At 50.8% G+C, this 12,083-nt stretch overlaps 6 protein-coding genes across 6 annotated transcripts; 1 reads left to right on the top strand and 5 right to left on the bottom strand.

Annotated features, from left to right (window-relative positions):
• Positions 1–636: 636 nt before the first annotated feature.
• Positions 637–2,105, bottom strand: BDV17DRAFT_40752 (general transcription factor IIH subunit TFB6 family). Its single transcript, XM_073764493.1, has 2 exons — positions 1,392–2,105; positions 637–1,325 (listed from the first exon to the last, which is right to left on the bottom strand). Exons 1-2 carry the CDS (start codon positions 1,786–1,788, stop codon positions 805–807), a joined length of 918 nt encoding a protein of 305 aa, XP_073617377.1. The 5' UTR covers positions 1,789–2,105; the 3' UTR covers positions 637–804.
• Positions 2,106–2,622: 517 nt separating this feature from the next.
• Positions 2,623–3,632, bottom strand: BDV17DRAFT_289768 (putative ribosomal small subunit assembly protein; the record flags this gene model as incomplete). Its single annotated transcript, XM_073761728.1, has 2 exons — positions 2,623–2,631; positions 2,703–3,632. The coding sequence occupies 2 exons, from the start codon at positions 3,630–3,632 to the stop codon at positions 2,623–2,625; spliced, it is 939 nt and encodes a 312-aa protein (XP_073617376.1).
• A 798-nt stretch (positions 3,633–4,430) lies between these two features.
• BDV17DRAFT_258962 (uncharacterized protein) lies at positions 4,431–5,452 on the top strand. The gene is made up of 5 exons (XM_073757394.1): positions 4,431–4,863; positions 4,914–5,009; positions 5,064–5,119; positions 5,166–5,202; positions 5,299–5,452. The coding sequence occupies exon 1, from the start codon at positions 4,462–4,464 to the stop codon at positions 4,795–4,797; it is 336 nt and encodes a 111-aa protein (XP_073617375.1). The 5' UTR covers positions 4,431–4,461; the 3' UTR covers positions 4,798–4,863; positions 4,914–5,009; positions 5,064–5,119; positions 5,166–5,202; positions 5,299–5,452.
• A 248-nt stretch (positions 5,453–5,700) lies between these two features.
• BDV17DRAFT_258961 (uncharacterized protein) lies at positions 5,701–6,576 on the bottom strand. The gene has a single exon (XM_073757393.1). It carries the CDS (start codon positions 6,114–6,116, stop codon positions 5,709–5,711), a length of 408 nt encoding a protein of 135 aa, XP_073617374.1. The 5' UTR covers positions 6,117–6,576; the 3' UTR covers positions 5,701–5,708.
• Positions 6,577–7,944: 1,368 nt separating this feature from the next.
• On the bottom strand, positions 7,945–10,068 carry BDV17DRAFT_258946 (UDP-N-acetylglucosamine diphosphorylase). Its single transcript, XM_073757392.1, has 3 exons — positions 9,127–10,068; positions 8,340–9,074; positions 7,945–8,285 (listed from the first exon to the last, which is right to left on the bottom strand). The coding sequence occupies exons 1-3, from the start codon at positions 9,835–9,837 to the stop codon at positions 8,214–8,216; spliced, it is 1,518 nt and encodes a 505-aa protein (XP_073617373.1). The 5' UTR covers positions 9,838–10,068; the 3' UTR covers positions 7,945–8,213.
• A 369-nt stretch (positions 10,069–10,437) lies between these two features.
• BDV17DRAFT_280773 (cyclophilin-like domain-containing protein) lies at positions 10,438–12,042 on the bottom strand (the record flags this gene model as incomplete). Its single annotated transcript, XM_073759937.1, has 4 exons — positions 10,438–10,842; positions 10,900–11,096; positions 11,152–11,852; positions 11,963–12,042. 4 exons carry the CDS (start codon positions 12,040–12,042, stop codon positions 10,438–10,440), a joined length of 1,383 nt encoding a protein of 460 aa, XP_073617372.1.
• Positions 12,043–12,083: the final 41 nt, after the last annotated feature.

The following is a 12,083-nucleotide window of genomic DNA, read 5'->3' as shown; positions in this document are numbered from 1 at the left end:
CTTACAAGCAAGCCACCCTGCAGTTTGTCCCTTACAGGAACTCCCTTGCCACCTCCACTAGTCCGCCTACAACCCCAGAGTATCATTGATTCATTGCTCGCTTGATCCCAACCAAGGCTTCCGCTCGCTACCCCTTTTTCGACCTCTTTTCGTGATTTTGGACATCCTTTTGCCTACCTCTAGGTTCTCTAGTGCAGCGCGGCAGAGCACCATCATCGGAGTCGGACGCATGGATATATCGCGAACCAGGGAACCACAGTCTCAGGGCCAGCCCACAACCATCAAATCACTGAATTTGGGTTTGAACGTGTTTCTGTGTTTCTGGTTCATGCTTAGTGTTAACCCTAGGTTCCTGTCCGCGTGTTTTGTGGTGCACAGGCAGCACTGCACTCTGAACTGCATTGGTGCCCTGGGCTCAGAAATTCAATTTTATACTCGGCCGACCACTCGGGATGCCCGGCATGGTTGAGACGACTACATCCGTGGCACCGTGCCCCGAGCTCTGAGTTGGCGTTCCGTATGGTTATCTCACTAAACTCTAGCTGTAGTTATATCGTGATATCTTGGTGGTAGATGTGTCGAGGGTATAGCATACTTTTCGGGAAGGAGCGAGGGGGCCTTCTAGCTCTTAGTTCTGTTACTCCGCTTTGGCACTCCAGGCCTTTTCGTTTCCTCTAAGCTCTTCTTTAGATCCTGGAATAAACCGGCCAGTATCCTATTGTATTTAATGAAAGTTATCGGTATGCCATCCTTGCCCCTCGTCTTTGTTCAAATGTCTAGACGAGTAGGAGTTGGAATTCAACATCACGGGCTCAAGATCCCATTTCCAGTCCCAATCCCCTCCTCATCCCCTCTCGCCATATCCTCATCACAAAACTCCACTTCCGTCCCTAATCCATCACCAAGCAACTGAATCGTCTTCTCGTACACCCTCGCAGTTTCCATCTCCCACCTCCCCGCACCACCAGCACCCCCCAAATCCATATCACCGAAATCATCGAAATCATCGAACTCATCCCCATCCCCATCCCCATCCTCCTCATCAATATCATCCCCTCTCTCCTGCGCCTCAACGACACCAACCCTCGCAGCTTCAGCAATACTCTTAATGCGTACCTTCTCCGTCATAGAAACGAGGTTTCGTTTCCCCTCGAACCCTGAAAGCGGCTGGCCCGTTTCCGAGTCCTCGCCTAGGATAAGCGATGCGAAGAACGAGTCAAGTTTGCGCAAGAGTCGGAATGTTGATGTTGCTGCGAATGGGTAGGAGGGGAGATAGCTGTTTACTAGGACGGAGAGGGATATTAAGTACGGGATTTGGAGGGTTGCTGTTGTGAAGGCGACTGTTAGCATAGCTCATGATGACTGATCGTGGGAGGGAAGAAAAAACGTACGAGTCCCGCTAACCCAGAGTACATCAACGATACTCTCGACATCCTTCACGACTTCTCTGAAGCTCTCGTACCCCCGTTCACTCGCATCTTGATCTTGAGCCCCATCTCCAAGTCCAATCGCATTTGCACTCCCACTCCCATTCTGTGCCCGCGCCTGCGGCTGTAACTGCGACCCTTTCTCAAAAACACTACTAAACTTCTTCGCATGCCTCCGATTGATCGCCAGGATCTTCTTATCAACGTGGTTAATCACCACAGTCTCCTTCATGCTCCCGCCCCGCAGCGGATGCGTTCGCTGCTGTGGAAGAACGGACGGCGTCACGGTTGAGGTTGACGGCGCGGGGGAGAGGGGTGGTTGCATGAAGCCGCCGCCGACGACAGTATTTGAGGATGTCATTCTCAGTAGTGAGGGGTGTATGGATATAGATTGCTGTGTGTTGTAGGGTTATAGGAGATATGGTGTTGCGGCACGATGTGATGGGTAGTTATTGAACCAGCTGAGGCCCTACGGCGGGGTTTGTATCCCTATGCTGTAGTTCGATGTTCGCTGAAACGGGATAAAGGGTATAAATTTTGATAATATAGCAAGCAGCGAAGGTATCTCGGAATCAGCAACTTAGCTGCAGTCAACCACGATAAGAGATGCTGTAATGCTGTGCCTCGACTATTTCTCGACTGGTCGAAGATGTCATGCCAAGCCTTGAACTGGTTCGTGCGTTGTCGCTTTTTGATGTATGACTAAGAACAAGCGGAAGGGATAGGAAGTGTCAGCATTCACGTACTCAAAAAACGGTGAGAGTCAGTGGTAAAGAAGTAGGCGTCTATTTCACGGGGTATGATATATTGCACTATGCAGACAATGCCTATGTAGATGAACATAGACATCCCTATGCAGCTAATGACGAACCTGAGACATAGTCAGCAGATGCCAGTACGTATACTGAATCAGCAAGCGCGAGAATGAATTGCTCAGAAAGGTGAGAAGATTGGATATACGCTGGTGTTTGAAGGCAGTGCATGACATCCACCGAGTGAGTCTTGCTACTCTGGCCCCAGCGTGTTCATCATATAGAAAGGGAAAAAAGGGAAAGTGGATGAGAACTTACATTATCGCGGACGAGACAGTTCAGCTCAAGCAACAGAATGCCCTTGGTAGATGCGAATAATGCGAAAAACTTTTACCCTCCAAACGCCATGCTAAACCGACAAGAGGCCTTCACAACGAAACTCATTATTCAGGCTACATTGAACAAATCCAAGTCAGTAAACCAATCACCACCAATTCCAAAAAAAGACAAGAAGAAAACTCACCCTAATCTTCCCCCTTCTCATCTTCATCTCCTCCAACCTCTTCTTATCCTCATCAAACCTCTTAAGCAAATCAATTTGCCGTTCCTTGCGCTTCTCCCGGCTCTGGAACCGATAGAAATCGCCAAAGCCCTCCTGGCTCTTCTTCTGCTTCTCAATCAACATCTTCGCCTCCTCCTCCCCAGCCGCACTCGTAAGTCGCGGCCCACTCGTAACGGTAACGAATCCATCCTCGTCCGGCTCCGCCGCGCGCTTCGCGGCTTCCCTCTTCCTCGCTTCCGCGACCTCCGCAAAGACGGTCATGTACTCGTTCACGGAGCGCAGGAGTTCCGCGCGGGGTGGGTAGAGCGCTCGTTGGTGGTCGATATACCGATGCAGACCCAGAGCGGGGACCTTATCCTCGATCCCCTCGCCCCAGGTTATGGACGTGGACTTCCTGCCAGCCTTCCGCGCAGCCTTCAAACTAGCCTCCATACTCGCCCTATCAACAAACACCACAACGGCATGCGACCCGCTCCTTTGCAGCGACCGATCCCACGTCTCCGGAAGCGTAGCCTCATCAAGCCTATTCTGGAGCTCATCAGCCGTCACACGCTTCCTTTTCTTCCCGCTGCTACCGTTCTTCGTGACATTCGTCCCCTGCATCAATGCATGCGCGGACGATCCCTTCTTCGATAACCGCGCAGCTTCGAATTCAACGCGCTCGACGCGGCCTGCTGAGAGTTGGCTGCCGAAGAGGTGCCGCAGGTGTGTCTCTGTCGTGTCGATGGGCGTGTTGACGAGGAATAGCGAGCGGGGCGTGTCCGGGTCCGGGATGCGTGGCTCGTGTGGTCGGAGGTAGAGGTAGTGGGTTGCTGGAATTGGGAAGGCAGGTGTGGACGGGAGGGTGAGCGGGAGGGCTGTGTAGCCTGCTATTTCGAGGTCTTGTTTCATTTTGGCCGTGTGTTTATAGCTTTGGATTGAATGTGAAGGTGGAAGTGTTGCGATGGGATCTGGAATTTTGTCCGCGGAGGTTTGGCGGAAATTTTTAGGGCGGGAATGTGATTGGTTCGGGTGGCGCATTATTTGCATTATTATCGTACATAACTCAAACGACATCTTAAGTCAACACTGAACACCAACTACTTATTTACTCTGACATGGTAGAGTATCTTGAACATTAGACATTATCACCGGCACTTGCTCCTAGTCTTACAACTTATCAGGATCGTTAATGCCGCCGTTGGTAATCACGTACGTCGCCTCGCGCTCGGGACAATCTAAAGTATATATCAGCATATCGTGCGAAACTATAAAAGACAACAAACCTGGCGAATCCTGAATCTTGGCTACACGTTCTTCGCCACGGCCCTTGCGAAGCAAAACACGGGTTGTCGAAGCATGAGCCAGGACGTGTCCACCAACAGGCTTACGGCCATCTGCCCCAGCGAAAAGAGCACTGGCTCCAGGGTCGCTCTGAACCTGGTTCGTCTGCCGGCGGAGTGAGTCTCGTTCTTGCTTGAGGAATTGCAGACTTACCATGAGAACGCACACATTGAATTCTGCTCCCAAATCAGCTTCGTACCTTGACACTCAGGATAAACGCACCTTCAGCCATATGAGCCAGCTTCATCAAAAACTGATTAAGCTTCTGCTGGCGATCCGCCAGCTCTCCACGGCCACAATAATCAACCCTAAAGCAATTCATGATGCTGTCGATAATAAGCAGCCGATACTCGCCGCCAACAAACTCTTTACTCAGAGTATTGAGTAGTTCCAGCTGATGCTCGCTATTCAACGCACGAGCATAAGCAATGTTCTCCTTTGCAGAGTCAGGGTCAACCCCGAACCGCTCTGCTATCTGTCCGATGCGCTCTGGGCGGAATGTACCCTCCGTGTCGATGTAGGCTACTTTGCCTTCTGCACCGCCCATGTCTTTGGGGAGTTGTGCGACGACGGACATGGTGTGGGAGAGCTGTGTCTTGCCGCAGCGGAACTCGCCGAATACTTCGCTAATGCTCATGCTTTGGAAGCCGCTGCGACTGTCAGCGATATGGTTCTTCGTGATACTGGATATGTACCCTCCGAGGATCGAGTCAAATTGCTTGCTGCCGGTTGATATTTTAATGACTCTCTTCCGCTGATGGCTAAGCTCCATTGCCGTTATGAAGCCCGAAGCCGAAGGCTAATTCATCAGCCGTTGAATTATGTATCAAATCATTGGCTCAGACATACCAGACATTTGTTGATAGCCTCCTTGACCTTCTCCACTTTTATCTCGCTGAAGCCCTTGATCTTCAGCAGCGTCTTCCTTGTGGCCCCATGAATAGACTAGATTACTCGAATCAGCGCCATGATAGCCAAGGAGGTATGAAAGGTAGGTACGGCAATAGTGAAGAATCCATTGGCCTTAAGTTTCGTGATGTCGGCAGCGCCAATACCTGCTATTGTGAGCCCTCGATTATGGGATTGAGGCGAGATATATACCGTGAGCCTGGATGCAGTCAATGTCGACGATGAAGTCCTGTGATAGGAACCATGATCAGTAGAGCACTCGAAACAAACCGGAAGGTAAGAAATGCCGGAGAGACTGAATGAAGAACAGAAAAGGTATCCTCACATCATCACCAAATTCATCACTGGCCTCAGATGCTGGCATTGTAAGTACCCTGAAGAATCAACTCAGGTGGCTCTATAGATATGTTGTTGTACGGATGGGGAGTAAGTGGACAAGATGGATAGAACTGGGAGATAAGAAGGTGAATGGATGAGAGGGGACTGTGTGTGTGTGTGTGTGTGTGTGTGTGTGTGTGTGTGTGTGTGTGTGTGTGTGTGTGTGTGTGAGAAGAGGGCGGTTGGTCAGTCACGGGGTGCCTATTGAAGGGGAAATGGCCTGGCTGAGTCTGGTTGGCATAATGTGCTCATGAGATCTGAGAAAGAGACCCAGAATCACCTACCCAGGCTATGAGCCTTCGACTAGGAATCTACACAGAACGAATCAGGAATTACTGGATCTGCCGGTCTGAGATACTAGAGAACATAGGTAATGTGGACTGATGAAAATGCTTTTCTTCTTTTTTTTGCTTCACTTTCGACAGATATAAGGACATCGCGCGCACAGATGAGCAGGCACCCACCGCACCAGGTACCCTTTAATTCATGCCCACTGGCGATCTTCAGCACAACTTGAACAACTCGTCCGTACAGGTCTCGAAGCCTATTCCACTGCATACCAACTCTTGCCTCGGTCCACCAACGTCCAACGTCTCGCACGCGCTCGATGAACACTCCGCTTCGCCTCCTCTCCTTTCCTTGCCACACATATAGTATAAATGAGAAAGATACCCGAGGAGTACAATAGACACCAATCATAAGACCCTGAATCCAAGCAGTAAGGGAACCTAAGTCTTCGTGAAAACTTTTGTCCGTCGTATACATAAGAGGAATAAGGACGTGCCGAAAAATGAAACATGAGGGCGTAATATATGCAAAGAAACACAGAAGAGCCAACCTAGGTCAGATAGGTCGGGAAGCCCCCGATGAGAAATGAAATATAAATGAGAAACGAATGCTACAGGGCGGTTTTAACAGCTCTGGCAGCTCTATGCGACGGCAGTGGTAGGAGCCGCAACAGGGGCAGCATCCGCGCCATCAACAGCCGCCACAGCAGCAGCGGTAGGGATGGCCGACTCTGTGGTGGTCTCGTTGTTTGGGCAATCCCGCGAGATGTGACCGGCCTGAGAGCACTTGTAGCAGACCTTGCCAGCAGAGCTCAAGGGACCCCCGTTGGGAGCCGTGCAGTCACGGGAGATGTGGCCCTGGAAGTTACATTAGCCCTCCACTTGAAAAGAGACACACATATCAAACATCACTCACAAGCTTGCCGCAAGCGTAGCACTTCATAGCCTGAGCCTGGCAATCACGGGCAAAGTGGTTGGGACCGCCGCACTTGTAGCAAGTGGCAGCACGAGGGTAGCCACCATATCCACCGCGAAAACCACCGCCGAACCCTCCACGAGGAGCACCGGCGCCTCGGGGAGCACCAGTCGCAGGAGCCGGGCAGTTACGCTAATAGGAAAGTGGTTAGTTATGTTTCATTGTCCCGAAATGCAGGAACGAAACGTTAAACATACAGCAAGGTGGCCAGGCTGGCTGCAGTTGTAGCAACGGCCGTTCGCGCCGTTGAGGCGCAACGTGGGACAATCCGCTTGAACGTGGCCTAGGCCTTGGCAGTTGTAGCATTGCTTAGCTGAGGGATAAAGTGTCAGCATCCCTGAGCATTCACTCGATGAAACCCGGAATCCTTACTCTCCGTAGTACGAGGGCGCGGGCAGCTGCTGGATTCGTGTCCTGTAGAATGATCAGACGTCTGGTCCGTGCAATGCCATACACCACAATCGGAACCTACCAGGCTGCTTGCCTGTTACACGAAACAAGTCAGCGCAAGAGCCCAAGACATAGGTTTAGAAGATAGGATATCACCCACAGTTGTAGCAGAGCCGCTCAGAAGAAGAGCAGACCTCTTTACCAGCCCGTTAGCACATTCTGCTTCTCACCTCGGCATTTGTTCCCCGCAACTAACCAGCATAGTGGCCAATGTTGCCACACTTGTAGCAAGCACGTCGAGACAGCAACATCTTGTCTAGTATCTGAGCTAGAAAGTGGTAGGACAGATATTCGGTCAGCAATTTTGAGTCATTTCATGCGCTGGCACGCGGTGATTTGTATGGAGAACGGCGGGGCATGATTGGTGTAGAATAAAGGTTAACGAAGGGCAAAAAGACAAGAGGGCGAAAAATATTGTTCGAGACATGATATAGCGAGTTTCGGAGCATATCGATTGTTTTTTGTTTTTTGTTTTTTTTTTTTTTTTCTTCGAAGAGCAACAAGCATAGACAGCTCGATATGAATGTGGGAAGCTTGAACCGCGCAGAGCCGGAGCGCAAAGGAATCGCAGACGAGGACCGCAAGAGATAGGACGGAGTCACGAGGGGTAGCCGGCAGCTCACTCACCCTTCTTAAGACCTGCAAACTTCAATATCTCCTTGTCGATAGGGCTGGTTTGATCGTCAGCTTGAGAACCTTGGAGGAGGAGCACTCCAACAGCCCACTCTCAGTTCTCGACAAAAAATAAGTGGGCTGACAAAGACGAAGAGCTCTCCAAGCACACACAAACGGACGGGACAACTCACTTCGAAACCACCACGCGCCTCAACTTCCAGAAAAGCGAAGAACAAGGTACCAGAAGGTTCCTGAGATTCAGGCGAATAGTAGGTATTGTTCAGAGTTTCTTAATTGTTATAAGCGACCACTAGCCAAGAGGCAGAAAAAGAAAAACGCACTGAGGAAAATCTTTAGCTCCCGAGCTTTTCCGCATGCCGTAAGGTTGCTGCGACCCCGGATTCTCGCTCGGGCCGACAGCCTGAGGCATCCCTACAAAGTACGGTTGAAGAGTGAATACATTAACAAGTAGAACGTGTCAAACATTCATGTCCCAGTAACAATTATAAACAGCCGAAAGTATATCTATATTATTTACTCCTCCTTTTCAATGACAGCAGGCGCCTTCAGCTCGCGGCCCTTGAGGAACTCGAGTCCTTCACCACCCTGTAGATGAACGTTAGTAACAGACCGGAAGGGAAAATTAAGAGTGCAACTTACGTAGCTGATCAAGGGGGATACTTCAACACCAAAGGCCTCCCCCTCAGTGACAACGACACCACCAGCAGCCTCAATCCATCGCTGACCCTGGTTCATGATGTCTTGCTTGCTGGTGTCTGGGTCATCCTCTCCGGTGCCTCGGGCATTCTTGAGGGGCGAGAATTCGTCCTCGCGGCGCACCTCAATGCTGGCAAACTTCTCTAATGAAATAAGGGGGAAGATATCGAAGATGAACTGCTCCAACTTGATGCCGTTGGGCTTTTCTGGCTTAACAACCTCGCCGGTCTCAATGTTAACGCTGGGGATCTTCTTTCGGGCGATGTGGTGAGGCATCTTATGGACCCAAGTCTCAATGGAGTCGAAAAACTCGAATGAGTAATAATGGTTCACGATGTTGGCGGCACGGAACTTCAGCAGGTCAGGGTTCTTGGGATCCTTGGCCTCTGCTGTCTCCTTGTCAATCTCGGAATATTCAACCACGTCGGGCTTGCCGTTTTTTTTAAGGATTAGGCCAACAGACTCGGTGGCATTGCGCTTCCGCACCACCTTTGTGGCGATATCAACCTTCTTGGAGGCAGCAAATCCGATGAAAACAGGATCAGCAACCTTGACCAAGCAGTTGTCAACACAGTAGGCATGAATGTGCTTGATTCCACGCTTACGCATGTCCTCCCTCACGCCAGCTGTGAGCAAAGCTTGGTAGATTCCTCCGTTACCGTCAGGAGCGACAGCGACCTAGCAATGTCAGTGTCTGACCATGTATACCGTATTGGGTATTGCTGCGTACCTTGGACTTGCTTTCCAACAGAATCTTGCCTTCATTGGAGATACATGGCAACACACCCTGCTCAAAAATGATGACGTTTCTCTTGTCCAGCCCAAAGTAGTTGTGCTCTTGGAAGTAGTCCTCCGTAGGCTTGCGAGTCGGTCCACTGGTCATCACATACCAAGGGATCACAGCGTCCTTGCTTGAGGTCTTCTTGGCAAGGAGCTGAAGTTTACCGATACGCTCGGCTTGGATCTGGAAGAGAGACTTGTGGCTGGGGAGACCAATGTCGAAGCAACCCTTTGGCTGTGAGCTTCCCAGGCGAGTTCCCTGTCCACCCGCAAGCAGCACCACGGCAACCTGGTTCTCCGCCACCAGCTTGAGACCCTCATCGTAGTATCCCTGGATATCCTTCGGGTCGGAGTCTAGGATCGAGGCAGTGGCAACTTCGGGGAGGGGTTCGAGGGAGACGGGGCCAGATTCGGCCTTGGGAGGGTTGAGAGCCTTGTCGGCGAGCTCATTGATGCGAGTGGGATCGAAGTTGGACAGTTGATGGAAGAGCTGAGTCTGCTCCATTTGGCTCAGCTGGTCGTAGAATGCGAATACTTGTGACTGTTCAGTTTGCCCATACTTTTGCTTCAGCTTTTGAACCTCCTCAGCGGAGGGCTGACGAAGGGCGGGTTCGGAGTGACCCTGGAACTTGTCCACAAGGTTCTTGATAGCGGCAGCCATGATGAATGTAGTAGGGTTGACAATTGGAGGCAAGGAGGATGTGTTGAGGAGAGAAGAGGAGGAAGAAAAGGATAGGAAGGACAGAGACGGGGAGATTTGAGTTCTTTAAGAAGGAGCGCGGGGTGTGATGCAGTTCCTGGATTGGTATGAGAGCTTCAAGCTGAGACGGTGGCCCGGTAACCAAGCTACTATTTATTGACCGCCAGAGCTTCCCCTCGAATTGATCTCGCCATATTGCCTATTTATAGTCAGAACGCAGTCCCATTAACCAGGCTTTGCTCTTGTCCCCTTTCCACCTGGCCCATTTTCACACTTGTTTTGCCTAGACGACCAATCTGCGCGGGGCATCCCTTAGAGGCGGGGCGCCAGTTAGTGGGAGGCAGAGCTCAGCTAGTTTCACCGAATCATCCACAGCGCCACCCAAATAGCGCCGCTACAAATAGAATTCCAGTCATCTGAATAGTGCTCACTTAAATGGATGAGGCTTGCTACTGGGGATCAAGGCAACAAGTGGGATGTCAGGTCAACTGGTTAAGTATACTACTATGGTACAACGCTCGTGAATCATTACATACATGCTCCGTATTCCTCGAAGCTTCACTATCGACGTCGGCTATCTCTATATCTGTCATCGTCACGGTAGCGTCGTCGATCGCTTTCGTAGTAACTGCCTCTGTCCCTGTCACGGCGAGTGTTTCTTCGTGGCGGACTTCGACTATAGGATCTGTCACTTCGTTTGCTCCGGTATGAATCCCGGCGAGGACTTCGACTATCCCTTCGATCCCGGCGACTGTTTCTTTGGGGGCTTCGGCTATAGGACCGCTTGGGAGGCGCAGAATGCTTGTCTTTGTCGAACACTATGTTGAAATCTTCACGTTCACCAGTGTTTTCGGCTGCTTTATATTGTCGCTTCTTCTCGAGACCAGCTACTCCACCAAAACCACCTCTTTGCGCGCTGCGTTTTGTGACGGTGGCATTCCGCCAGCTCTCGGAAAGCTTCGATACCTATATAGACCTGTTAGTAAGAAGCGAGAAGACGGAGAAAATTGGATAATGACTTACACTTTGAGAGAAGTCCACATGAATACGGTGGTCATCTATCAAGACTCCCTGCATCTTGAAGTAGGCCTGTTCGCAGTCTTTCTGGTTTTCGAACTCGATAAACGCATACTGTAAACTATCACCTGTCCGTTTGTCTCTGATGATCTCACAGGATAGGATTTTCCCAAAGCGACTGAAAATAAGCTCCAGATCCTCATCTATCAAGTCTGTCAGTACGATATTGAGAAGCATTGGAATCAGGATATATCAGACCTTGGGTCACAGGATTTAATTTGCAGACGAACAGGACGTTTTCTGGAGGCTTGACTTCGGCAAATGGAAGATCTCCGACCATCTCCAAGGTGAGAGCTTGCGCCCTGGCCTCGCGCTCTCGTCGAAGCTTCTCCATAGACTCCTCATCCATGTCTTCCGCCAGATCCTCATCATCAGCAATCCTGACAGTCGCCAATTGTGCTTTCGTTGGCAAGGGACTCTCGGGCGGTTCTACCAACCCCGATGGGTCAGGAAAAGGGTCGTCAAGTATAACCGTATGGCGGATGCGGATATCCTTGAGCGGCCGCCCTCGGTCATCTATGAAGGCTTCATTGACTTTCTCAAGCGCATCAAAGCCCTCCACCACCTTGCCAAAGATCACTGCTTTGCCATCCAGATAATCGAGGTTGTCCCCAAGGGTGACGATGAATTGACTTGAGATAAGGCGAAGGTCAGGGTCGTTCGGTGAGGGGACAGCCGCCATGCTGACGGTCCCCCTTTCATCGTGTTTTAGTCTGGGCGGAAGTTCGACGGGAACAGCTTGTTTCGATGGACCCTCTAGCAAACCCCATATTGATGATCCGCCATCGCTGTCCGAAGAATCAGGCCCGATCGGATCGCCGGTCTGGAGGGAGAAGTTTTTCTGGACGCTATGGAAGGGCGAGAAGTTGTAGTACTTGACTTTGCAGAGCTTCAGGAAGCTAGTGCGGTGGAAGAGAGACAGCTTTAGTTTCTCGTTCAGCCACTCAACATGACAGTGGGGAGCGGATTGGACACGGGGCGCATCTGCACAGACGACAGAGGCACTTACTTCTCACATGCTTTGGGTGACTCGTCGACCAAGAGGTCAATGACGATGTCACCCAAAGACGTTTCTAGTAGGACGCTCATCACTCCAGCTAGCTCTTGGGGAAAAAACGACGTTGCGTTCA

Source organism: Aspergillus undulatus (genome assembly GCF_047715775.1).
Source record: "Aspergillus undulatus strain CBS 261.88 unplaced genomic scaffold BDV17scaffold_14, whole genome shotgun sequence".
Classification (NCBI taxonomy): Eukaryota; Fungi; Ascomycota; class Eurotiomycetes; order Eurotiales; family Aspergillaceae; genus Aspergillus; species Aspergillus undulatus.
The sequence above is the reverse complement of the archived record's forward strand: the minus strand, read 5'-3'. Positions and strand labels throughout refer to the sequence as shown.

Coding starts and splice junctions, on each gene's coding strand:
- BDV17DRAFT_258962 (XM_073757394.1), top strand. CDS start 4,462: ATGCTCGCTATTCAACGCACGAGCATAAGCAATGTTCTCCTTTGCAGA.
- BDV17DRAFT_258946 (XM_073757392.1), bottom strand. CDS start 9,837: ATGGCTGCCGCTATCAAGAACCTTGTGGACAAGTTCCAGGGTCACTCC. Junction 9,075..9,126: donor TGTTGGAAAGCAAGTCCAAG/GTACGCAGCAAT, acceptor TGACATTGCTAG/GTCGCTGTCGCTCCTGACGG. Junction 8,286..8,339: donor TATCCCCCTTGATCAGCTAC/GTAAGTTGCACT, acceptor GTTCATCTACAG/GGTGGTGAAGGACTCGAGTT.
- BDV17DRAFT_258961 (XM_073757393.1), bottom strand. CDS start 6,116: ATGTATACGACGGACAAAAGTTTTCACGAAGACTTAGGTTCCCTTACT.
- BDV17DRAFT_40752 (XM_073764493.1), bottom strand. CDS start 1,788: ATGACATCCTCAAATACTGTCGTCGGCGGCGGCTTCATGCAACCACCC. Junction 1,326..1,391: donor ACTCTGGGTTAGCGGGACTC/GTACGTTTTTTC, acceptor CCTTCACAACAG/CAACCCTCCAAATCCCGTAC.